This window comes from Monodon monoceros, unplaced genomic scaffold, assembly GCF_005190385.1.
Source record: "Monodon monoceros isolate NGI ecotype Baffin Bay Population unplaced genomic scaffold, NGI_Narwhal_1 Super_Scaffold_6, whole genome shotgun sequence".
Classification (NCBI taxonomy): Eukaryota; Metazoa; Chordata; class Mammalia; order Artiodactyla; family Monodontidae; genus Monodon; species Monodon monoceros.
Window position 1 is genome coordinate 89,089,928 of NW_021703783.1, and position 26,006 is coordinate 89,115,933.

The window sequence follows — 26,006 nt, forward strand, 5'->3', positions numbered from 1 at the left end:
CATAAAATTTGTATGTGAGGATAGCAAACACAGACAAGTAGGAAATGGGCCACCTAAGTGACAGGGGTAGAGCACTACTCTCCATTCTTCAAACAAGGCCACCTCTGACCCCTCACAGAGAGGTGCAGCCTAAGACCAGAGTCATACTTTCAAAACAAGTGCTACCGACTCCCCATAAACTTTGTCAGCGCTCCCACTGTGAGAGGCAGCCATTGTGGAGACTTCCTGAAGTGCCAACAAAGTCCTCAAGGCCATCGTGCCAGCCACCGACAGTGACAGTGTTCCTGGAAGTCTGTATGAGGTGCAAGCCAATGAGCTCAGCTTTGTGGGTGCTGGGAGCCACCACAAGACATCTTCCAATTTTGCCAGTTCTTGCTTTGAAACCACACGATCTTACTATCCCCTCCCCTAGAAACCAAGAAATAGCAGGTAAAAGCTGTCAAAGCCACATATTCAGACAGATCAGGGGACAAGCCAGTCTGACTAGGGGATAAGCGACCTCATTTGCAGATTCTTTTGCAAAGGATGGGGGTGGGGGAAGGCTGGGCAAGAAATGGGGGTGGGGAGGAAACCAAACAATTCCTGTCTTCTACCTCAAATTATTACCCACCTTCCTCAGAATTTTTATGGAGCACTGAACTTCAGATGGAAAAAGAGAGGGGGAAAAAAGGCAAAGAAAACTCAAGGCTGTAAATGTGACTGTACAAAAATCCCCGAGAGGATGACCTATGAAACTAAGCTCCCTGCAACAAGGGCTAACTATGCAGCTGCTTTTTTACTCGCCTAACCGTCCAAGATAAATAGAGCAGGCTCACAGAAGCCCACCAACTTCCAGGAAAATGGAACCAAAGTCCTCTTGACTCACGACAGGCCACATACCCCTGAAATAAATCCCTAAATGAAATCCATACAGGTCTCTGGAAATCATCCTGGCTGACAGCAACGAATGCCCCCTCCTCCAAACAGCTGCCGATCTGCAGAGGAAAAAGCTGCTCAAAATAAAGCAACTGGAAGAACTTCCCATGAGCCTCAGTTCCAAAAGTGTTCCAACTCCAGCATGCGCTGGAGCCCACATGCAAACCCCACGGCGCCCCGAGACCACGTGTGCAGCTCCTCTCGCTCTACCAGCGTGGCTCCTGCTCCCCACCCCGAACCCCAAAGCTGAGAGACTCCCACAGCTTCCCCCGCCCATCCCTCACAAGAAATCATGCTTTGCTTGTGGTATTAACAATTTAGGATCCAGCTAAATCAATGCAGCCCCAAAGAAAAATAAACAGTATGCCTCCTCAAAAACCATATGCTTGGAATAAAATATCCAATACTCAGTGCAAAACCTCTTTTCCTCGGCAAAGGAGAAACCAGGGAACCAGCCCCTATATGGGAAAAGTCCCACATACCAGGGTATTATCTAGGGACTTAGGTCCCTAAAAAATCCGAGTATTATGGTTGAACACACCCATGTGGAAGTCTAAATTTCAAAGGCTCGGTTTCCACCCTTGGGAAAATAGGTTTCTAAGCAGTTACTCAACCCTTATCATTTGGTTATTCAAAATTGTCATCTACTTCATAAGTGGTACTTATCATGTGTGCTGTGCCTTGAACCCTCAGCTGAAATTTCTAGATGCCACGTATGTGCAGCACACGTCAGAAGGAAGTGATATAACTGGTCTCCCTCATTCCCTTTTTAGAAACTGCTTTATTCACTCAGAATCCAAAAAGCCAGAGGCACTATAAAGTATGCCCATTTGCCTTTAAAGAGGCCCCAACTAAACTAGCAAGGGAAGTCTCAAGGCTGGAAAACAGGCGAGGATTACATAGGAGCACAAATCAGAAGCTGAAAGGGAAGGAGGTGGGGATAGCAAGGGCCTGGGAGAGAAGATTCCTGTAAAATACTTCTATGAATCTGTCTCCAAAGCTGAGATTTAAAAGATCTATATCAGGGACTTCCCTGGTGGCACAGTGGTTAAGAATCTGCCTGCCAGTGCAGGGGACACGGTTTCGAGTCCTGGTCTGGGAAGATCCCACATGCCGCAGAGCAACTAAGCCTGTGCACCACAACTACTGAGCCTGCGCTCTAGAGCCCGCGAGCCACAACTACTGAGCCCGCCTGCTGCAACTACAGAAGCCCACACGCCTAGAGCCCAGGCTCTGCAACAAGAGAAGCCACTGCATGAGAAGCCTGTGCACTGCAACAAAGAGTAGCCCTGGCTCGCCACAACTAGAGAAAGCCTGCACACAGCAACTAAGACCCTACGCAGACCAAAAAAATAAAAATAAAAGAACGTATCAATTATCCTCATTTTCAAACATAGCCAAAGAATGATCTGAAAAATAGCATATATTCCGTGAGGTGTCTCAGTTGGGTATTTTTCCTGCATCCATAAAAACAAGCTATAATAGCTTATGAAATTCACTGGTTGAGAACGGAAAGGCTAAAGTCCACAGTCGATCAAATGGGTTTACTCCCAAATGGTGGTAATACATCTGAACTGCAACACTCCAGAATCTCTCAGCAGCACCGTAAAAGGTAGGTCAACAGACTGCTCCAATGAACTGGAACAGGTTAGCTCTAATTGCCCCTTAATCGTGTGGTTCCTCTACTTTCCTCAGCCACCCCATCACAAAGGCACTTTTTATACATATGCACGTGCTCTCAATTAATATCTGAGCACAGGAAATGAAACATCAGGTTGCCATGCCCACCCGACACATTCGGCAGTTAAGTTCCACCCCAGCTTCGGTTTTCAAAGACCCCTCTCTCACCTTTAACCCTGATATCAATGGAAAGATCAGGTACCATTCACAAATCCCACAACACCTAGTCTTCAGAGGAGCTGGAAAGCAGACCAAGGACTAGACCCCCCAGGGAAAATCTGGAAAAACAATTAAAGCCATCTGCTGGCCCCAACTGAGGAGCAGGAAGACAAAGTTCACTTCAACAAGAACGACAGTTTCTTACTCCGGCCCAGGCACAGTGCGAGATCCTATGGATCCCAAAGGCTCCCCTGATCTCACAGTCTAGGTGGGGGTAGAGGGGCAGACAGTTGAACAAATGTTAATCTAAAAGTCCTAAAACAGAGGTCTGGACATGATGTTCTGGAAAGCAGCAAGAATGTGGGAGGGATGCGAGCAGTGACAAAAGGCATCCAGGAGGAATCTGTATCCCAACTTATTCTTGAAGATTGAGCCTTACAAATGAGAGAGAGATGTGAGGCAGGAATTTCAGGTGGAACAGAAACAAAAGCACAGAGGTATGAATGAGCCTGGGCCGCACAGCGCGCTCAGGAAGCTGCAAGTCCCTTGCCATGGACTTGGAGGTGGAGTGTAGAAAGAAGCTAGAAAGGCAGGCACAAGTCAGGCCAGAAGGACCTGGTAGGCCAAACGGAATGGACTTTATCCACAAGTCAAAGATAAGCTATCAAATCATTTTAAGCTCTTTTAGATGGATGACTCTTGTTAGTAGTCAGGAAGGTGGGTTTGAAGAGTCCAGAAAGAGACCACAAGAGACAAATGCATCCCAGCCCAATTTCCACAAACAAAAATGAGAACAAAACGTGCCATCTATTTGATGCAATACATTTAACCAACAAACCTTATAAAATTTGGAACAAAATGACATTTTCGCCACTCCTGCATCCCAAGTACCACCAAAATGGCCAGTGCCTCTGTCACCCACTCTCCCAGGAGAGATCCCACAGGTTCCTGAAATGTCCACATGCCCAATGCAGGGACAGTGACACTTCAGGAGTCCTTTTAGTCCTTAGCAAAGAAGTGAATGTCTCCTCTTCCTCTCATTGGAGAGACCACCATGACCAGGTCCATTCGCCTCCTCCACGCGGATGTCAAACCAATTAGATTTCCCGGTTTCACACAGCGCTCATCTCAGGTAACTCCCAACTCCGGCACTTAATAAATCAGAAGCACGTTAACCGCTCCATGCTGATAAGCAGTAAGGAGGAACTCGCTGAGTGCTGTGTAGCAGGTTATAAGGGAGGCAAGAAATAAACATTTACTGCCGAGCTCCATGATGGGAGCTTTAAATAATCTCACTTTCTCATTACAGCAGCTCATCAGCGGATGCAGTAATTCCCCCAGTTCACAGATGTGTAAACAGGAGCTCAGATGTTAAATATCTTACCAAAGGTCATTCAGTTGGTTGGTAGGTGGAGGAACCAGGATTCAAACCCCAATATGAGAAATTCTAAATAGTGTTTCTTTCACTACACCATACTTCAAGTATGTATGGATAACAAACATAATGACATATTAAGGTTGGTAATAATAATAACAACAGTATTTCCCCTTTAAAAATTGAGAGGGGAAGCACATTATACAGTCTCAGATGAAGGGATCACTCAGAGAAGACACAATTGAGTGATCACAACTGGAATCTTCAAATGCTCCAAAAAGGTCAATCCTGAGCATTAGTGACCAAAAACTGTTCAGACTCAAATAATCAAAGCAACCTGACTATACTCCACTGAAATCTATCAAATCCTCCATACCCTTCCCCTCAGGGTCTCTTAGACAACATCTGAAAACACTCATGGCTGATTGCTTGCTCTCGCTGCGCTCTCTCTTAAATGATTTCTCAAACTACTTTACCACCCAAATTACAGAAATATGTCCAGGATTCACATGGCAGTTCTGATCCGATTTGCCCCAATCCTGGCTCAAGCAGCTTTGCACTACCCTCCTAACTAGATCAGTGCCAGCCAATGGGTTTATTCAGGCTGATCTGTGATGGATTAGATAATGAAACCTTAGCCATGTAAGCTGCCTGCTTGTACTGGGGCTGTGGGGGAGAAGAATAGGAAACTCAATACTCCTAGGGGCCACCTAAACACCACATGCACTCGCCATCCCTCCTCCATCTGTTTGCTCACGCTCCAATTACTGCCATTTCCTTTCCACCGTCTCGCATGCTCTTCCCTTCTGTCTCTGAAGGAAGTACACATTTGCCCCAGAAAAAGATGTTTACTATGCTTTACAAATGCATATCAAAAAACAATTCAAACAAGTCCATTCACTAAAATGACCATCTTTATTTTTTCCACAAGTTATTAAAGCCTGATATCAAACTGATGGCCTGAGAGATGTCAAACCAGAGATTCACTAGCAACATTCTTGTTTACACCAAGTAGTACATTGAATTTCTTTCCCAGCCCTGTAATCTTGAGGCCTGTCTGCATCAGTCTGCTTTATATCAAAATGAAAGTTAAATCTCTAGTTAGCTTTTTGTTGTGTTCACATGTCAGTATGATAGAGAAAAAAAAAAATGACAACATGGGTAGAAAAATGGGAGAGGAAGTTAGGAGACAAATTCAACTCAGGCTAATCTCTTGAGTTGCCATGAAGAATAATTCTACTTTGAATTCAGATCTTTCTCCTTCTCAAAGACATTCCCAGTTTCACAATCACAAGCTTCCTTGTGAGGCTTGAAAGAAATTAGTAATTTTTATATGACTGTGCCTCAATTTCTCCAACTACAATATTTACCACTCTGGTAGTATTATGGGATGAATGTCTGTGTCCCCTCCCAAACTAATATCTTGAAGCCCTAGCCCACAGTATGATGGCATTTGGAGGTGGGGCTGTTGGGAGGTGATTAGGTCATGTGGGTAGGACCCCCATGTTGGGATTAGGACCCTTATAAGAAGAGGAAGAGATCTCTCTGTGTGTGTGTCCACTAGCATACATGGGGAAAAGGCCATGTGAGCACAGAGCACACAGAGCAAGAAGGCAGCTGGCTGCAAGCCAGGAAGAGAGCCCTCACCAGGCACCAAATCTGCCAGCACCTTGATCTTGGACTTCCAGCCTCCGGAACTGTGAGAAACAAATTTCTGTTGTTTAAGCCACCCAGTCTATGGTATTTTGTTAGGGTGCCTAAGCAGATGAAGACATGTAGAAATGAAAAATTCAATAATTTTAGTGAGATATAGTTCAAAAAATCACTTTGAAGGAAAGCACATCGTTTTTATAACTCTACCCAAATGGGAGCACCACGTTCAGTTTCAGCACCAAACACTCAAAGTCCAAAGAGACATCCACCTAGGAGGAAAGAAACCCAGAACCAAGCAAATGGCAAGATAAAGTACTTCAAGAAATACAGTATCTACAGAGCAATTACAGGCTACCTGGAAGCCCTTCCCTGAGACCAGAAAGTCTTCCTGCTACTAGTGGCTGATTCACCACTAACATGAACAACTTCTGAACTCACTTAGCTACAATGGATTTATGACTCTATGGTCAGAAGCAGTTAGTTAGCCATGTAACAATCACATTCCAACATTTCACTACCATAAAGAATTTTGCTGAAAGCTATAAATAATAATTAAGGTGCACCTTGCCTTATGAAGCAGCTAAGTTCCTAGAAAGTTGCACAAAAATTGAATTTTTGCTCATCAAATTGTTTATATTCACTAGAAGAGCTGAACAAAATAATTTATTCCCCCGTATGTTTAATAAAGCCCAAATTTTTCACATATATCAGACTTGCTTAAAGTGAAACAAACCTCTAATATCTATATATATAACTCACTTAACTTTCTACCAGGTTAGAGTACAATATTTCCAAATACCTCCTTTAACAACTAACTACATCTCTCAAGCTGTGTTTCAGTTTTCAGGTTGAATTTGTCTCTTCCCTCCTACTCTACAGTGCAGGGTTCTCTAATTCTAAACTGTTTCCAGGGCTGTGTGAACTCCTCTGCCATCCACATAAAGCTTCTGGATACTGGCCTTGAAAAGGAGTGACCCTTCCTCTCCTCTCTAGGGTTCCTTCTTAGCATAAGGATTATAACAGAAGCACCACAGACTCTCTTGTGTCCCTGGTGCTCCACTTGGGGAAGTAATGATTTATCCCAAAAGTTTAGTGGCTGTTACTCAACAGGGTTGGAACCTGCAGCTTAGAGCCATAGCTCCATTTAGTCTGTAGTCTTGGGAAATTAACGTCTGTTAAAAAAAAAAAAAAAAAAAAGGGTTAATCCTTTGACACTCAAAAGATTGGGGAATTTCCAGAAAGTACTTTCACCCCTAAATTTCATGATTTTTTTTCTATCCCTTAATTATTTAAAAAAGGTAAAATTTCAACTTCAACCTAACAGGCATTGAGCACTTACTATGTACCCAAAACTGTAACGTATTACAAAGGATAACTACGAAGAAAATATAGTTCCTGTCTTCTAGAAGCTTACAGCATCACTAGGGAAACAAGAATAAAACAATGAAGGGACAATACAAGATGATGCATAATTAAGCATCAACACAAACAGGAGGCAAGAGGAGGGTCTGACTGGTGTGAACTAAGCTGTCAGGGAAGGCGTCCCAGAAGAGCTATGACCTCCGAGAAACTCCATTTGTGTTAAGATATAAGAAAAAAAACATGTGCTTTAAGACAAACCCGTATACCAAAAAGCAAGTTACTCTAGATTTTTTACGTGTATGTTTACGTGGGCCTATAGGCATGTCTACACCGCTGATATTTCCTAAAACTGCCTCGCCCCTGCTCGTTCTCCTCCAGCTACACTGGTTTCTTGTTCTCAAACACATCAAGCGCACTCCTCCGTCAATGCCTCTGTACCCACAGTTCCTCTGCCTGAACGCTCTTCCCTTAAATATCTGAACAGGCCCATTCCCTCAGGTCATCCAAAGGTCACCTATCAGAGACGCCTTCCCTAACCATCCTCCTCACCACTCTCTACCCCTTCCCCTGTTTTATTTTTCTTCTTAGCACTTAGGACCACCAAATAATAGTTGATTTCTTTACTGTCTGTCCCTTTCAATTAGAATATTAGTTCCATGAGAGCGGAGTCTTTGTTTTGTTTACTACCATATTTCCTGGGCTCTAAAACAGGACCTGGCACTTAGCAGCTGTTCAATAAACATCAGTTAAATGAATATTAAATATCTTATCCTTCTTATCAGAATGATAGGAAGGTCCCCGAGATGTAGGTGACCTAGGCTTAAATTTTATCTTTTCATGAACATTATTTTTCCTTTACTCCCAATTATACCTCAAATTTCAACCTCCCCATAAAACCTCCCTTGACCATTTTGGCAAGAAGGACCATCTCTTTCTTCTGGCCCCAGTGGCACAAATCCTCTGCATGCTTTGGCTCTAAATTTTGCAATGCCTTGCGACACACATCTACCCTGTGGTATCTCTACTTTCATTCCTCTGGAACTTACCAAAAAAATTCATATATATATATATATATACACACATATATATATACATATATATATATGATATGCATACGTACCTATGTATGATACATATACGTACCCACACACGTGCACTTTTTTCTTTTTTTGTAACTTTTTACCCATTTTGACTCCCCACCTAGATTGCAGACACCAAGTACCTTAAGGTCAGGGAACCTGACATATTTTTTTAGAGCTAACTTAGAAATCATCCTGTACCAACACTGTATTTTACAACCAAGGAAACAGAGGCCCCCAAAGAAGGGATTTTCCCAGAACCATACAGGTAGTTGAAGGTAGGGGGCTAAATCAAGGATGATTTGAATACCCGTGTCACATGGTATATTGGAACTACAACAATGAGAATGCATAAAGTGAAAAATAAATAAAGATCCACAAGTACACAGAGTGAAAAAAGGATTCTCTGTGGGATAATTCTAAGTTGCCCATCTGTACCCAAAGGACCTAATCCACTGCTTCCTCTGCATACTCCAAAGTCCCTATACACTGCTCCATTTCCAAATACTACTATCCTTGGCCAATTTGAAGGCAACCAGCAAATAATGGGCCCCAGGAGGAAAGGTGGGGAAGGCAGTGGGAGTCTCACTATTAACCATGATTGACAGAAACGATAAATGAATACAGACAGACACAGATATATGCACACACCAAGCAGAACATGCTCACCAGCACCCACATCCAATCTTCTCTCCTCATCATCCAGTGTTAACCCACCTCACCTTAAGTCTCCCCATATTCCTCTATATTTTCTCCATGGCCCAAGCTTTTACTTCTCACAAGCCCTCTGCCTGAGGGAGTTCAAATGGAGAACAAAAGGAGGCAAACGAAGCAAAAGAATTCAAAAATAAACACCAAGAGGGTCACTTTCCCCAAGTCAACACAAGTAATAGAGTGGCCTCTGCAAGGGAGACCAAGAAGCACACAGCAAACATGCCAGGCTTAAATACAGCTCCGTCTCTAACACAGGAAGTCAGACAGAGCCTTGAAAAGCAGAGAGAGAAGAGCACAGGAAGTCTTTTAGCACTGCAGAGATTTCCAAGAGTGCTGTAATGGAGAGAGCACAGGAATAGGAATTAGAAGACTAGGCTTCTAGCTCTAGTTTTACTACCAGCTAAGTGAGTGGCCCTAGGCAAGTCACTAGTCTGCTCTGGATTTTTGATTCCCCATCTGTACAACGAGGTAGTTAAAACATTTTGGGACTTGAATAAAAAAAGATGAAAACTGTTGACTTTCTCCCACCAAAGAGTTCTATTTTGCATAAGAATCTTCCAAGTCTATCCAGGTTAAGAACTCCAGTCAAAGATGATGTCTCTGGTCCCTTCTGTCTCTAACATTCTGTGATTCTAAGAGAATTAGGCAGAAGTCTAAACGACTGCTGGTAGGTAAGCCTCACCCTTTCATAGTAAGTATGTTCTGAACAGAGACCAAATCCTAAAACCTGGGAAGGTTTCACGATCTTCCTCCAATTACGAAGTCAACTGACATCGTCACTACATTTGGCAGTCCCTATCCAAATCAACCAGCTTCTCCCTGAGTCCACAACTCAGAATCCAGTCTTCTAACAACCCTATAAATTTTCTTTTATACCCCAGGACATTAAAGAACTAGTAGGTGTCCCAGCTATATAAAATGCAACTGGCAAAGTACAGGAGGGGCAAGTCCTGTGTCGCCAGACTCAGTAGCTCCACAAAGTTAATGAGCTCGAGCACCACGGCGTCCCCTAACACTACCCAACTCCTCGTACTTCTCACACTCCTTGTGGAACTGATTTAACCCACAATCTAAGCCACATCCCCTTTGGGCTCTCGAGGAGGTTTCTCGCTTTTCACTCCTCTCCTTTCTATGTCGCTCCCCTTCTCCATCCCAGTTGTGTGTCGAGAGCTGACAAAAAGGTACTCCCTCTTTGCGGAAGGTTTCCCACCACTCTCTCCCCGTCCTTGACTGGGTCTCCGGCTCTCTGGATAACAGACCCAGGATCTCTTGGCTTCCACCCCACCCCAAGGAACTAAGGAAGGGTTTGAAGAAATGGAATCCATCTCAAGCACGTTCAATTTCCTCCCAACATGCGACCTGGCCCCCCGTCCCCTCAGGGATCAGGACCCTCCGGGGCACACCAGGCTCCACCTGCACCCTTCGCCTCCAAGCCGGGGCTCGCCCCACCTTCCAAGCAGGCCCCGACCGGCCCCCTCCCACCTCCAAGCCGGGACCCCGGGCAGCCCTCCCCGCTCCAAGCCCGGGAGCCCCGAGCCGCCCCGCGGCCCCCGCGCCGCACCCCCGCGGTAACTGGGCACCCGCCCCGCACGGTCACCTGCATCCCGCCGCCGTCGGCCGCCGCCTCCTCGGTGCGCGGCCGCTTGCTCAGGCCGGGTTCGGCTCCGTCTCCTCCCCCTCCGGGCACCGGCAGCTCCAGCTCCGACTCCCGCTTCATCCCCCGGGCAGCGGCGCCGGACCCGAGCTGAGGCGTCTGCTGCGGCTGGGCGCCTTCCGCCATCCGCCCGCGCCCCCCTCGCCTCCGGGAGCCCGGCGACCCGCCACAGGCCACCTCCCCCTGGGCCTCGGCCCCGACTGTCGCGACAGGCGGGCGCGCGCCTGCCCCCGCCCACGCGTGCGTACGTGCGTGCGCGCGCGGGCCCGGCTCCCCCTCGCCGGTGGCGGGCGGTCGCCGCTGGTCGCTGGCAGGCCGGCTTCCCGACTCGGGGCAGCCGGCGGGTCGCGACGGGCACTCGTTCGCGCCCCTACGCGCACACACGATCTCCGGCCCGCCGCGCGCCCCGCCTCGCGGACTCACGGAGCTAGCCCGCCGGCCCGCGCTCGTTCCCTTACACTGGCCCTCGCCACACGCCGGGCCGAGGGAGGAAGGGGGCGGTCCGGGCTCCCTAGGCGTGGGGAGGGGTGTTTATTTGCCGTGAGGTGGGGCTCGAGGCAGGAACGAGCTGACTGGCTGGGATCCTCCGACCCGCCACTGTGGCAGCCCCGGGAAGGCGGGGAGAGAGAAAGAAGGAGGGAGGGCCCGGGATCTGGGACTCCAGCCCGCGCGGGAGGCCGAGGCGGCGGGGGAGGGGGGAGGGGGGCGGCGGCCGAGCCCGCGGAGGGGGCGGGGCCAGCGCCCCTCGGCAATCTCCGCCGCCTCCGCTCCGGGCGCCCGAGGGAGGCCGGGAAGAGATCGGGGGAGCTCGGGGATTTACGGCGCGGTCGAGGGATTGTCCTGGAGGTACCGCGCGGCTGGAGTTGCAGGGCGGAGGGGGCGGAGTCTGTTTCCCTAAGGGCGGGGCCACAGCCTAGAAAGGGCGGGGCTTAAGAGGCCCGAGGCCGCGTAGCATCTCCCTCTGGCGGGACTCGCTGTTGTGCAGCGAATTCGCCCATCTGGCCGCGTCGGTTCCAGGCGAGGGAAGAGGCGCTCTGGGGGAGAGAGGTCTTTGCTTGCTCCTTCTCCCGCAGGAGAATGGGGATCTCGAGTTGGAAGGTCCAGGAATGAAGCCACCACTACAGGCCTCTCTCCCCAGTCCTGAAAGCCTTTACTCTAATCATAATTATTATCACATTTGTGGTCATCGTCATAATACCTGATGTCTGTAAGAGCTTCACAGTTTGCACAATGGATTCACAGACCCGTTCTGGAGACGGTGGCATAAGCAGAGTAGATACCATGATCTCTGTTTCATTGATGGTGAACCCGAACCTTGGTTAAGTCCTGCAGATAAAAACTGGCAGATCCATATCTCAGGAAAACAGATCATATTCTCTTTCTTTGCACCTTGCTGCCTAACACTTTATTGTTTATCAACTTCGTGCAATTAGAGATATTTGTGCAATAGCTTCTCTTTCTTACCGACTGTAAAGACTAAGGCGGCATCCACTTTCTCTGGGTTCCATGTCGTGCCCACCCCTGTTCCATCGTTTGCAAAATGAAGAGATGATTTAGATCAGTGGTTTGAAAGCAGGGACGATTTTGCACCTACCCCTCTCCCCCAGGATATCTGTCAACATCTGGAGATATTTTTGGTTGTTACACCTGGAGTGGGTTGGGGAAAGGGGTGCTGCTGGTGGATAGAGACCAGGATCGACTGGGAAAGTTGTTCAACATCATACAGTGAACAGGACAGTTCCCACAACAGTTAACCAGCCCAAAATGTCAATAGTGCTGAGGTTTAGAAACCCCGGGTTAGATGATTTCTCAGGTCATTTCCAGATAGGCCTATGATTTATCCTTTGAACTTGGGTTTAACCTGACTAGTGCTGGAACAGTCCAGTGATAAAGATTCCTGCTTGGAGTCAGACCAACCCAGGTTTGAATCCAGGCTTTACCACCTACTGCCCATGTGATGTTGAACCACTGATGACTTAAGAATTTCTGTATTGAAGGGGATTAGGGCCTGCAGACTGGGTGCAAGGGAAGACTGGAGGACTTGTCTTAAAGCTGAGTTTTCATAGCAGGCACATTGTTTTAACTAGGCTATGTTATAGACCAATAAAAATAGTCACGTTTTAGCTCTGTCACTTACAAGTCATGGTGCCCTGTGAAAGCTACTTAGCCTTTCTATGCCTCAGTTTCTTCATCTGAAAACTAGGATAATAATAGTACCTTTCTGAAAGGATTATTGTGAGGGTTTACATGACTTTTCACACATTAAGAACTTTGAACAGATTGGCCTATGGGAAGCACTCAATAAATGATAAGAATGTATCATTATCACTACCACTGTGTTTTTTAAATTACATAAGGTGGCTTTGTGAGGCTGCTAGAGATTAAGATGGTCCGACAAAGCTCCCCAAGTCAACCTTTAGTACAACCACTGTTGGGCAAATCAAGTATTTTCACCAAGCCTTCAATTCCTTGTCTGTAAGATGGCAATAATTGTCACAATGTTGTTCTAAGGATTAAACGAGACAAAATAAAGTACTTAGCACAGCGCCTAACATATAGTAACTGCTTAATAAATGGTAAATATTTATCATGTAATTTGTTTAGTGACAGTAAGCTACTGGCTAGGGACCCATGGGGCTGGAAAGAGAAGCTTAGACATCTCTTAATCCCGCTATTTGGGCCTCTGGGTTGGGAGTGCAAGTACCTGCAAGCTTGTTCTTGAGCTCCAACCTAAATCAGCCGGTACTCCACAGCAGATGGAGCTTGATCCTGTCCAACCAAGCATTATGTATTTAAAGAAAAATTGGGATGTTTCCTGATGGACTGTGGAACAACAATGGCTGTTTTTTTTTTAACCTAGGGATATCAGTGTTCGATTTTCCAAAAAATTTACTTTCTAGACTGGTATCTTAAGAATTCTTTTCCCTTCCCCACCTATCTTGCCAAAATACTGGAATCTAAATGATGCTAGGTCCTTCCTGGGCTGCTCCATGACCCAGCAAGAAATAAGATTTGGGATCAGGGCTGCTTGTGACTCAAATTATTGTTATCCAAGTAGCATACATGTCCCCTAAGAAATAGAGCGATGTGGTATGGGAATGTTTGAATGACCAGGCAGAACAAAGAGAAATTGGACCCTGCCTTGTAAACACACATTAAGCAACTAGGGAGGGAGAGAATAGAAGCCTATAAATAGTGGAAGAGGCCAAATGCACCCATGACGGCACAAAGACCAGGATCATTTCTTTCATATATATCTGCAGCTACCTGTTTGGGAACAAGTGGTTATAAAACATTACAGAGGAAGAGGACAATTTTAAAATATTTTCCTAGAAAGAATTTTGAGCTGCAGAAACTATGGAAGTCCTAACATTTATTCATTTATCCACTCAACAAACTATGGGCAGGAGTCTAGGATACCAAAATGAGTAAGGAGCTCACAGTCTAGGGAAGAAGGGATGAGCAAATAAAAAGACAATTGTAACGCATCATGATAAGGAGGTCACCACTCATAGTGGTCAAGCACACGGACTCGTGTCAAACAGACATGGGCTTGAATCTGGCATGGCCATCTCTCTGATCTTGGACAAGAAAGATCCTTCGCATCTCTAAGGCCCAGTTTTTTCATTTGTGTGACAAGCACTGATAACAACCCAATATTCATTCTCCTCTTATTCTTTACTAGCAGAACCTCAATTTTGTTCAGGGCAGAAATCTTACCAGCTTTAAAAAGAAAAAATAGAAAGAATTCTCAAGCTCCCTGGCAGGTGAGGGTGGCCACTTTACACAGTTCTGGCCAGAGAGAGAGGTAGGTAGGGGATAGCATCCCTTCCCAACTAATAAGACAAAACCATAAGACAAAGACAAGCATAAGACAAAACCCTTCATCTTTTGCTTTTTGTCATTTATCCTTCCTCCCGCCCGAAACACAGATGGGAAAAACGACAGCCCTCTTGTGTCCACAGTAACAAAAACTACAGGCTAAGAATGGTACTATGGAGCCACCATAGCAGCCCTAGCCCATCCACCTCTAATTTATCGTTATTTGAGCAAAATAAGTTCCCATTTGCTTAAGCCACTGTGTACAGGTTTCTACATGCAGCCAAACTTGACTCCTCACTGATATAATCTGTAAACTGTACCTCCCCCCACCCCGTGTTCTTTTGAGTATTAAATAACGCATGTAAAGCACTTAGCATGACACCTGGCTCATAGACACACTCAATAAATGGTAACTTAGACCTTTTTACTACTATTATTACTCCTGTTGTCCTTATTAATATGATTAGTATATGTGCCAACAGCTATAGGAGTGTATAGGAAGATGTAACTCCCTTGCCTGGGGGAGACAGGACAAGCTTCACCAAGAATGTTATGCTTGATCTGGGTCTTTAAAAATGAGGAGGAGTTTCCCACGATATGGTTTCTGATAAAAAGTGAGCACATTCTTGGGTGCCTGCAAGGACTTAGGAGGCATTCAGCACTGCTCACCAGGAGAAAACTCTGATAAGGTGATAATAGTGCCTGGATCAGAGGACCAGAAATGGAGTCAGTTGTCTTCAAACTGTGACTGGGAGAGGTAAGTGGGTGCCAGAGCACCTAGCCACGGGGCCTTTGTGGGCCCATAGCAGACAAGAGATTGTATGAAAGATCTATTCAAACACCAGTTATTGTTAACCCTATACTCTGGTTACTGACAGCCATCGGATGAGCTGTTGGTGTAAATCTCTGTATTTAGAAGCTCTTTGAGAACATGAGTGTTTTCTTAATCCCTTCCTTGATGTCTGTGTACCTAGCACTGAGCACAGAGCTTGACACAAAATATGTGGCTATTCCAACAACCCTGAAGATATTCAAATACACAGACCTTCATCTCACATCCCCTGGAAGACCAGATAAAGACCCAGAGCAGAGCAGAGGCTCTTGGAAATGCTATCTTAATCATGGACTCTTCTAAATAGAGGCAGAGTGCTCGAGGCCTGAAATCCTTCCCCAAAAATGTATTATCTCTTTAATCAGAGAGAGAAGAGTAGATATAAATAGAAGAGAGCATTTTCTACTCCAAAGCTTTCTTTTCCCAAAAAAGAAAGACGGAGAATACCCTTGATAATTCATCAGCCGGATGAAGGGGAAACCACTCCTGCCATGTGGCTGGCTGATCCAGGAGCAGATACAGAGCCTAATGAGAAACTGAGTTCAGCAAAGGAGGAATGTCTGATGTTTAAGCCTCATTAGGACTGTAAAACCAGCCGTCCAGACACAAACCCGGCCATTGACTTTGACCTCACTTCCCTACCTCCCTCTGCTCGTGGCATTATTGAACCTGGGTTTTTCCTATAGGCCAGAACCTTGCCAACCCTTTTGCCCTTCACATAATGTGTTTGTCTGGTTTCTATTTCTGTAGTTTGATGAAGGATGATAGCAGGGTATTGAGTGGTTGTTTTCATTTAGTGCCGTCACCGCCCTCACCCTGCCCCCTAACCCCCACCCTCCTCTAAAGTTGGGTTTTCATTGTCTGTTTTGTGCCTCATTCTCGGTTGTTATTGCTTCTTTACAGAGTGGGGAAAACATTTTATTTTATTCTATTTTATTTTCCAGGCCCTGGTATACATAGCCAGATATATGCATCTTTCCCGCAAAGAATTATGGTGTTTTAAAATTGGAAATGACCTCAGATGAGAAAAGCAGGGAAGGTCAGATATTCACTGAGACCCTAATACATGCCAAACCCTGAAGCAGGAGACTTTTTCGCATTTAATCCTCACAACATGTCTGCCAAACAGGTGGTACTACATCTCATTTTACAGATGAGAAAACTGAGATCCAGAGAGGTGAAACGACAAGCTCAAGGTCATACAGAATGGTTACTGACAAAGGAACTCCCGTCCCCCTACTCCAAGCCCACTGTCCCTTCCATGCCTCAGCTTGTCTTTGCAGACTTTTTAGGGCGTTTTAAATTGGGAAGATACAAATCTCATAGGGAAGACGGGAAAAAAAGTATAACTTTTTGTTTTCTGAAACAGAACATAAACATCTTGATCCTGCATTCCACCTGGGGCATAAGCTCCTGGACCTTTGTTGCATCAAGACATTAGGTCTTCGTAGTATACGGCACCTGCTCAAGTATCTTGCTCCGGGGCGCTGTCTGGATGTCAATATCCATCTGACTGGCCTCTGCTGAGCTGTCCTGCCTGCTCCTCAGTTATTGATCCACCCAGAGAGCAGCTTACCCAGGGCTTCTCCAGGAAAGGCTCTGTCCTATCAACTTCACACCTCTGTCAAGGGCATTGGAAACCCCCCCACTGACCCCCCCCCCCGCCCCGCTTGGGCCCCTGCTCTGTAGACACAGAGGAAGCATCCCTACTTCTCACACCCTTGCTGGAGGGGAACCCTGAAAAGGAGGTGAGGCACAGACCTACTCTCCTTCCAGATACTGCAGGATACCACATATACCGCTCTGTTTCTCCCTGTCTCCTCCTGAGGCTCCATCTCGGAAGAGGCAGGGATCCTCAGAGACCCACATGAGGCTCCAGCTCTGATCTCCTCTGGACTCACCTCTTTCTCTCCTCAACACTTGCCACATTTGCCTCTCCTGGGTGAAGGCAAAAGACTGGTCCTGGCTGATTCCAATCCTGGGAAAAACCTCTAGATTTTGCAGGGTGTAGATTTCATGACCAGAGCCATGCAGGATTTAGACTCTGGGAGTTAAAAAGACCAGGCTTTTAAAACACAGAGACTTTTCTCGCAAGCTATATGTTTCAAAAGTCTTTTGAAATTCAAAAGCTTGGCCCTGCCTCTCCTTTCTCTTTTCCTTTCCACTGTAACAGCTTTATTCCTGAAAGGAAGGGCGGGTGGGAATAGTAGAAGATACCAGGGAGAGGGGGGAGAGAGAATACGAGTTGACATTTCTGTGGCAAAGACAATGTCTGCACCGTTTCCTCGTCCACTGAACACAGATACAGTTCTCAGCCTCCTTTGCAGTTAGGATGGGGACATATGACAATGTTCTGGCCAATGGAATGTGGGTAGAAGTTTCAAGCCTGGCCCCTGAAAATATCCCTGTCTATCCTGTAGTCCTCCTTCCCCTCCACAGCAGCGGGGGGAGGCCATGAGCTAAAGAGATAACATCATAAGAGGAAAAGGAGCCTGGATGCCTGAGTCATCAATTGGAGGAGAGCTGCAGAAGACTGTGACGTGAGCAGAAATGAAACTTAATTATATTAAGACACTGAGGTTTTTTTAGGGGTGTGTGTGTGTGTGTGTGTCTGTGTGTGTGTGAAACGGAGCAGGACCCTATGGTCCTTGCTCCACCCCCCACACTGGTCCTCAGCCTGCCTTTCGTCTGTGGAAAAACTTTAGCCAAAGAATAAGTTTAATCAGAGAAGTGGGAAAATGCAGAAACAAAGGAAAACAGTCAAAGGAAACCAAATAATAATAGTTTAGTCACTAAGCAAAGTCAAGGACTTTTAGTTCCTCCTTAAGGGCTGTAGACAATATTCTGAGCCATGTCCTGTGAGCTGTCTTGTAGATACTGAAACCCCCGCCAGGTGGTGGAAGAGGTTAACTACATGATGACCAGGCTGTAGCCATGACACAAGCTGCCACAATTCTGAGAATTGGCCTCAAAGAAATGGAAACAAACCGGACCTGGAACTGAAGATTAACTGTACCTAAAACAATCAAGATGACGTTGATCAGACCACCAACGACCAATTTCAAGATGGCTGTCAGAGCTGACTGTATTGTTTCTGCATGTAGGCCCCTCCCTCTGTGTATAAAAGCTCTTGCCCCCTGATTGTCAGGGGCAGAGGACAGGGGTGGGGGTGGGGGTGGGGGGGTGGGGCGGGGTGTCGGCCTTGGGACAGACGTCCACACCCCCCCCCCCCCCCCCATCCCCAGTTGCCGGCATCCACAATAAAGCAAACTTTCTTTTCCACCAACCTGGCCTCTTTATTGGCTTTTGAGCAGCGAGCAGCCAGACCCCACTGTCGGTTACGTGTGTGTGCCTGTGTATGTGTGTGTTTTACAGCAGCTTTCGTTACTTACCCTAACAAAATAGCTAAATATTTTTCTACTTCATAATCAATGTGTAAGAAGGGCAGTGGTGGAGAAGCAGAATCTTGACCATTTTGATTAAAATCTATGATATCGGGGCTTCCCTGGTGGCGCAGTGGTTGAGAGTCCGCCTGCCGATGCAGGGGACGCGGGTTCGTGCCCTGGTCCGGGAAGATCCCACATGCTGCGGAGCGGCTGGGCCCGTGAGCCACGGCCGCTGAGCCTGTGCGTCCGGAGCCTGCGCTCCGCAACGGGAGAGGCCACAACAGTGAGAGGCCCGCATACCGCAAAAAAAAAAAAAATCTATGATATCGAAGGTACTTAAAATGACACCAATTCTAATAAAATATTAAGTATTATCTTTGGACAATATACAAAGCTAGACATTGAAGGAGAAGTGATGGGAAAGAAAACAAGAATGATATCTTGATAAAATAGATTAATAACAAGGACCTACTGTATAGCACAGGGAACTATGTTCAATATCTTGTAATAACTTATAATGGAAAAGAATCTGAAAAAGAATATATATATTATATATAGTATATTATCATATATTATATATAATACACGACATAATATACATTATATACATATTGTATATATATATAATATATAAATTGTATGTTATATATGTTGCATATATAGTACATAGCATATATGGTATATATAGTATATATAATATATAATATAATTATATTCTATACTGAATGTTATATACGATATATTATATTACATAGTGTATATTTTATATACACTATATTATATATGTGTATATATTATATATGTATAATATATATATAACTGAACCACTATGCTGTACACATGAAACATTGTAAATCAACTATACTTCAATTAAAAAAAATTTTTTTTAATACCACAGTAAAAGAATGATATCTCAAATCCCTTCTTTCAACCACCCTGGCGTAAAACCTGGCACACTGAGATGCTTAATAAGTAATGATTGAGTGAATGAAAAATCCATTAACCTATCAACTCTCTTTAAATGTGGGACATTTACTATTTTAAGTTTTATAGGGAAGAGCAAAGGAGGTAGAGATAAAAAAAACAGATGAAGAGGGAAAAAAAAGTTGGGGATAGTGAGAAGGTGAGGTGGAAATAATTTTCCACAAGGCAAGCATCCTTCCTCATCCCCACTTCTGTGACTTAAAACAGTGCTTACTCCCCGTAATTTTGCACTCTTCATTCTCACAAACACACAAAAGTAAGGTTACAATTCCTGTTTATTATTGATGTTAACATACAAAATGGCAAGTGCCACAGTGAGAGGCAGGCAGAAGCCAACACATTGGGAAAAAAAAAACATTCTATCCCTGAGACTTGGAATCATGCAGAAAGGCTTTTGAGCTTTGAAAGGGCTCAATAAATAGCACCTCTTCCCTATCAAGTCAGGAACTGATTCAGAGAAACATAGAGAAGAAATCAAAACCTTTATTACTGATAAACACTAGGTTTGAGTGTGCAGCCAAACCTAGGATGTGCTGTGAACCTCCACCCTTGAATTAGACAGACTCAACCACCAAGCCACTGGCATAGCTGGAAAGCCACCAGCTGCCCCCAACAGGGACAGGCTCCTTAACTGCATGGCTTGACCCTCTCAGACTCAAGCAAATTTGAAGAGTAAGGAAGTTGCTGAGCCAAGCTGTGTCCAGTTCTTCTTCCCAAATCACTAATCGGATAAATCACTCCCTCTGTCCAGCTGGCTTTAGCTAAGACATGTGGCAGAAACAAACTCCTCCAAATTCCAAGTGGCTTAGAATTACTAGGATCTCTTGTTCATATATCCATTATGGGTTGGCTATACGTATATCATCTTTACTCTGGGACCCAGGCTGATGGACTGGTCCATATCTTGGTCATTACTGGTCTGTGGCAGAGGGAAAAAGGGGAACAGTGGTGGACCACATGATGGAAGGGACCCACCTATGTTCTCCTCTTATTCCATTGGCCAAAGCAAGTTACATGGCCACGTCTGCCCTCAATGGAGTGGGGATGTCTAATCCCCCTGAAGGGAGAGGCAATGAATATGTTTAAATAATACCAATCTACTACCCTCTTTCCCCCAGGGGATTCACTTTTCCCAATCTGCACCCAAGGCCAGAGGAGAAAGTAGTAGATGCTGTTGTTGCCACACGCATATCCTCTTGGCCTCCCGTGGAGGTCACCTTGGGTTCTGCAGACAGTCCCCACACATGCCATGCATGTCACCTGCTTCCTAACTCAGACACCTGCCAGAAGGGCTCTCTCTGGCTGCAGGAGCCATGTGGTTCAGGGAACCAAGTGTTCCAGAAGGAGCCCCAGGAGAATACCCAGAAGCACCAATTAACCAACGAGGGACAGAAGTTGGTGTATAAATTCTCCATCTTCCTCACCTCTTGGTAGTACAGTTGGAAGGTATTTCTACACAGTCCTCAGAGGATCCATAATGGGCGTGAGCTCCAGTTGCCCACAGTGGTAACTGGGTCATAAATGGAGCTTTTCCTCTCTTTTCTTCCTTCCCTTTCTTCCTCCCCCACTGTGCTTCCTGGGATCACAACCCCAATTAACCACTGCACCCAAATCCCTGGGTTGGGGTCTGTTTTGAAGAAACCCAACTACAACAGGGATGGAAGTTTCTCCTGTCAAAGACCTGTGTCCTAATCTCTCATCATTCCCCAGCTATTCTTCTGCCTACTCAGATTCACAGCACAAGAGTGTGAGGGCAAAATGAATCTTACACAGTAACTAACACCTTCCTTTTGGCTGGAACTGCCATCTTCTAATAATTCACCAAAATGACCAACACAAAGAGAAAGAGATGGGGCACCTCTGTGTCCTCTAGGCCTTTTAGAAAGTATGGAGCTGTTCCTTGGTCACGTACATGTCAATCCACAAGAAAGGTGATGATCAAGGGATGGGCACTGTGCAAAAATTCCCCCAAATGTTCCCATGGCAAAACGGGAAGGGTCCACCATGTTCCCCAGCACGCTGTTGGCACCATAGTCAACAAACAAATTAAGGGCAAGATTCTTGCCAAGAGAATTAGTGTATGTACTGAGCACATCAAGCACTCTAAAAGCCAAGATAGCTCCGTGAAACGTGTGGTGAAAAATGATCCCAAATCGAAGGACGTCAAAGAGAAAATTTATTTATTAAAAAATAAAAACAACTTTTATATACTAAGCACTTTCCATATTGAGCCTCACTATGTAAGTCTCAAAATAACCATGTGAGGTTGGTATCATGATCATCCCCACTTTGTGGATGAGGAAACCGAGGCTCAGGGAGGAGGGCCAGCTCCCCCAGCACTCGTGGGGAGGCTTCTGGCTTCTCGTCAAACCACTTTGACCTTGTAGCTATCTCGGCTGGTGTCAGCTGGTCTCTACCTTAGACATCTTGGTGCCTCTCTTTCTTTCCAGCCTGTAATTTAGGATTTCTCAACTGTCCCTATGCAGCTGTCATCATGCCTTAGACACAGTTCAGTGGCGGGATTGTTGTGTTACAGGCGCGGGGAATATGACAGTGAAGGTGACAGACCAGGTCTCTGCTCTCATAGGGCTTATTTTCTGGTGAGGAGAGAGGGAAAATAAGCAATAGAAATGGTAGATAGTGGTAAATGCTACTCAGAGAATCAGACCAGACTGATGGGATTGAAGGAGAGTGGGTGGCTAGTTTTTGCTGGGAGACCAGAGAAGGCTGCTTTTCCAAGAGGGTCACTTTTAAGCCAAGAGCTGAATCACAAGAAGGTGCCAGCCATGGAAAGATATGGGGGAAGAGCATTCCACGCAGAGAGAGCAGCATAAGAGAAGACCCTAAAGGGAGTACTGACTTGAGGAGACGTAACTAGGAGGGGGTTAATAAATAATAACACTCGCCTTCAGCGGGTATATGATTATCAGAGGCAAGCCACACTGGAGTCCTGTGCTTTGAAGAATTAACACAGAGAGGGTGGACTCCCAGCTTAATCTCCCTCCCAACCCCTCCTCGTTTCCCCACCTGTTTCAGTTTATCCTCTCTCAACACTGCTTGGAATCTGGAATCTGGTCCCACTCCCAACTTAGGTGAAATGAATTGCTCCTTCAATAAGGACTTTAAAAATGGTCCACGTCAGGGCTTCCCTGGAGGCGCAGTGTTTGAGAGTCCACCGATGCAGGGGACACGGGTTCGTGCTCCGGTCCGGGAAGATCCCACATGCCGCGGAGCGGCTGGGCCCGTGAGCCATGGCCGCTGAGCCTGCGAGTCCGGAGCCTGTGCTCCGCAACGGGAGAGGCCACAACAGTGAGAGGCCCGCGTACCGCAAAAAAAAAAAAAAAAAAGGTCCACGTCAAAACAAAGAGAAAGACTCCACCAGGGCACTGGAGCACATGGCACAGGCAGGGCACTGGACTTCTACTCTAGCTCTTTGCCGCCTTCCTAGACTAGGGGCACTGAGGGAACTGGAATCATTCCCTCCCTCTCTCTCCCCCTTTCTAGCCTTTTGGGATGTGCAGTACACACAGAAAATGCGCTAAGCGGGTTCGCTTAGCACTTGGCAACAGTTGCAGTGAGTCTAACACATGGTTACTTATTAACCCGTCTAACTTCTCCTCTAGCTGTACATCAAGGGCAACAGACCCAAATGTCCACAGGGACCTGGCAGGGAAGGCAACGGCAAACTCACTTTCATGGAATTCTGGAAGTTTAGATTCTTTCTGTGAAATCTCCAGATACTTACATGTTGGCAATTAATTATTTGGAAAAGTCAAATGAGCTCTTGAGTGCATTTTAAGTGCATTATAGATGCATTTTATTCATAGGGTATTCTCAGTATCTCACAGATGGCAAATAATATCTGCTTAATAATATGTGTTGAATGAATGAATAAATGAAAAAAAATAAACTTTATGGGAATTAATCAGATCAGCTCTTCTCATTGGAGCCCATCTGAGACTTAAATTGTCATTACCTGGCTTAGCCAAAACTGGATTCCAGATGAAATGTAGGGTGGGCTTAGTTTTCTTTGTTACATCATGTGATGGGATCGAGTTTGTTTACTTTATTGCTCCACTATCCCAAATGACTCCAGTGGCCCTGGGGCTTTCTAGGCAGGAGATCAAACATCTCCAAAGCAAGCTAATTTCCACATGTGGCTCAGCTGGGTTCACACACTAATCAGAGAGACAACTGATAACTAAGCGCTCAGGATCCAGAAATGTTACTTTGACATTAGTATGACCGTAAAATGTTAACACTGGAAGCATCGCCTAGGGATTAGCCTCTAGTCACAGAGCTCCAATGAGCAGAGGAAGAAACTGATTTGGAAAGTTACCCACCCAAGGTCATGTGCTTCTCGGGCTTGCGTCATCCCTCTTCTCCCTGCTTCCTTTGGCTTGGCTCAGAAGAAGCCACATGTATTCACCTCTCCCCATTTCTAACGCAGTGACCAGTCTCTGTGAGAAATACACACATGTGTCATAAAGCCCTCCGGACTGGTTAACCGTGTGCGCTGGCTGTAGACTCTTCTTGGACTAACCCCAGGACTGCTGCCCTGAAAGGGTTTCTCAAGAAACAGAATTAGGTTGAATGCAAATATTCTACTATCAGAAGCCCAGAAGGCATCTGGCAGATGTGATTCAAGGAGAGGGATTGGGTCCTTCCTAGCTTTGTATCCCCAGTAGCACTTAACAGAGGGTGTTCCGTGTAACAGACACTAAGTATACATTTGAGTAGTCCTACTCTGTGCTGGGCTTTGTGCTAAACAGCGGTTGTCAAAGTAGAGTCCCTGGCACTCCTGGGGGCCCCTGAGGCCCTTTCAGGGGGGTCCTCAAGGTCAAAAATATTTTCATAACAATACCAAATGTTATTTACTTCTGCATGCTCGTTTTCTCATGACTGTACAGTGGAGTCTTCCAGAGGCTACCTGATGTCTGACAGCTTATAGAATGTGTGCTTGTGATTCTTGGGTTTTGAAAATTTCTCAGTTTTAATTTCAAACATGGTAAACATCAACAGATACAACCCACATAAGAGTTTTTTGAAGTTTTCAATAATATTTAAGAGCATAAAATGGATCTTGGAACCCAAAAATTTGAGATCCACTATTCTAGAGGATGTAAGAAGCTAATATGTACCAAGAAAAAAAAAAAAAGGAAGAAAGAAAAAGTAGAGCAGGGTAAGGGGAACTGGAAGAGCCTGAGGATGGGAGGGAGGGGCCGGCGATGGAGGCAGGGAAGGGGTGATAGGTGGGAAGGGGCAGCTTCTGGTGTTAAATAGGGTGATACAAACTGGCCTGAGAAACAAATCAACAAATCAAACATTTGATATCTCTGAGTTGCCATTTAAAATCCCTTCATTTATCCTAAATTTAGAAACTTTAATGAGGATTGAATCATAAATATATAAGATTATAATTATGTGCATATCATTTAAAGAAATTGTTTAAGAAATGCGTACTTTGGGTACCTTTAAAATTCCACTGTGAGCCCCTCAAAAATAGTAACACTCTCCTCACCAAGATAAGCCCTATCCTGTTGTTTTTTTTTAATTGAAGTATGGTTGATTTACAAGGTTGTGCTAGTTTCTGGTGTACAGCAAAGTGATTCAGTTATACATATATATATTCTTCTGATTTTTGAGTTAAGTATTCTTTTATACTTTTTGCCAGTATTACCATCTGCATAAGGATATAGGATATATACAATAAATGATATATTGTTTAATTTTGGAAAACCAAGAAGCCCAAACCACTGTAAGGAAAGAACAATATTGCTGCTAACAGATGAAGTCTTCCCGGAGAAAATGAACTGGACCAAGTGAGGTATCACAGTGTGGCTCCTGTTGTTTACAAGAGCTGCTCCCAGGGAAGTCAGTGGGTAACGTCAGGGCATCTGCAAGCACCTGTAGGGTGAGCCATGCACTGCAGTCTGGCAGAAATACATTCACAGGGAGAGGGCTATTCCGTTTTTTGTTTTGTTTTGTTTTTGCTTTTCAGCTCCATGACCTAACTCTAGGTCTCGGGAGTGGGTCAAACCTGAACACAAGCGGAGTTGAAACAACTGCAGGCACCATTGGGAGGGCAGGGACTCCACCAACACCCAATCAAGGCAAGATCTAGAAAAGAATCAGAGCTCCGCTGATCTGGGCATTCTCTTCCTCCAGCTAGGATCTTGGGGATAATGCCCCAACTATATCTGTCTATATGCTAAGTCCCAGGACTCCCTCTGGACTGGTTGAACAGATTGCCTTCTGAGTCTGGGGCAAGACTGTCACTCAGTTTACTGAACCCACATCTTTTTGTTTAGTGATTTACACTCTTTTGGTGGAACTTAGCCTCCAGTAGCTTTGCTGAGAAAGGCTGCACGGGAAAGTATTTGGGGATCAT

At 45.5% G+C, this 26,006-nt stretch overlaps 1 protein-coding gene across 12 annotated transcripts in view; it reads right to left on the bottom strand.

Moving 5' to 3' along the window:
* The window catches only part of RBFOX2 (RNA binding fox-1 homolog 2), a 261,293-nt gene extending 250,472 nt beyond the window's left edge, over nucleotides 1-10,821 (bottom strand). For 11 of the 12 annotated variants that reach the window (XM_029204175.1, XM_029204185.1, XM_029204172.1 and 8 more), the window contains exon 1: nucleotides 10,535-10,793. In XM_029204175.1, the coding sequence (XP_029060008.1) occupies nucleotides 10,535-10,717 (183 nt within the window). In that variant the 5' untranslated portion in view covers nucleotides 10,718-10,793. Of the gene's footprint in view, nucleotides 1-10,534 lie in introns of all 12 variants that reach the window. The other variant, XM_029204174.1, reaches the window with a different exon arrangement.
* Between the last annotated feature and the right edge of the window lie 15,185 nt (nucleotides 10,822-26,006).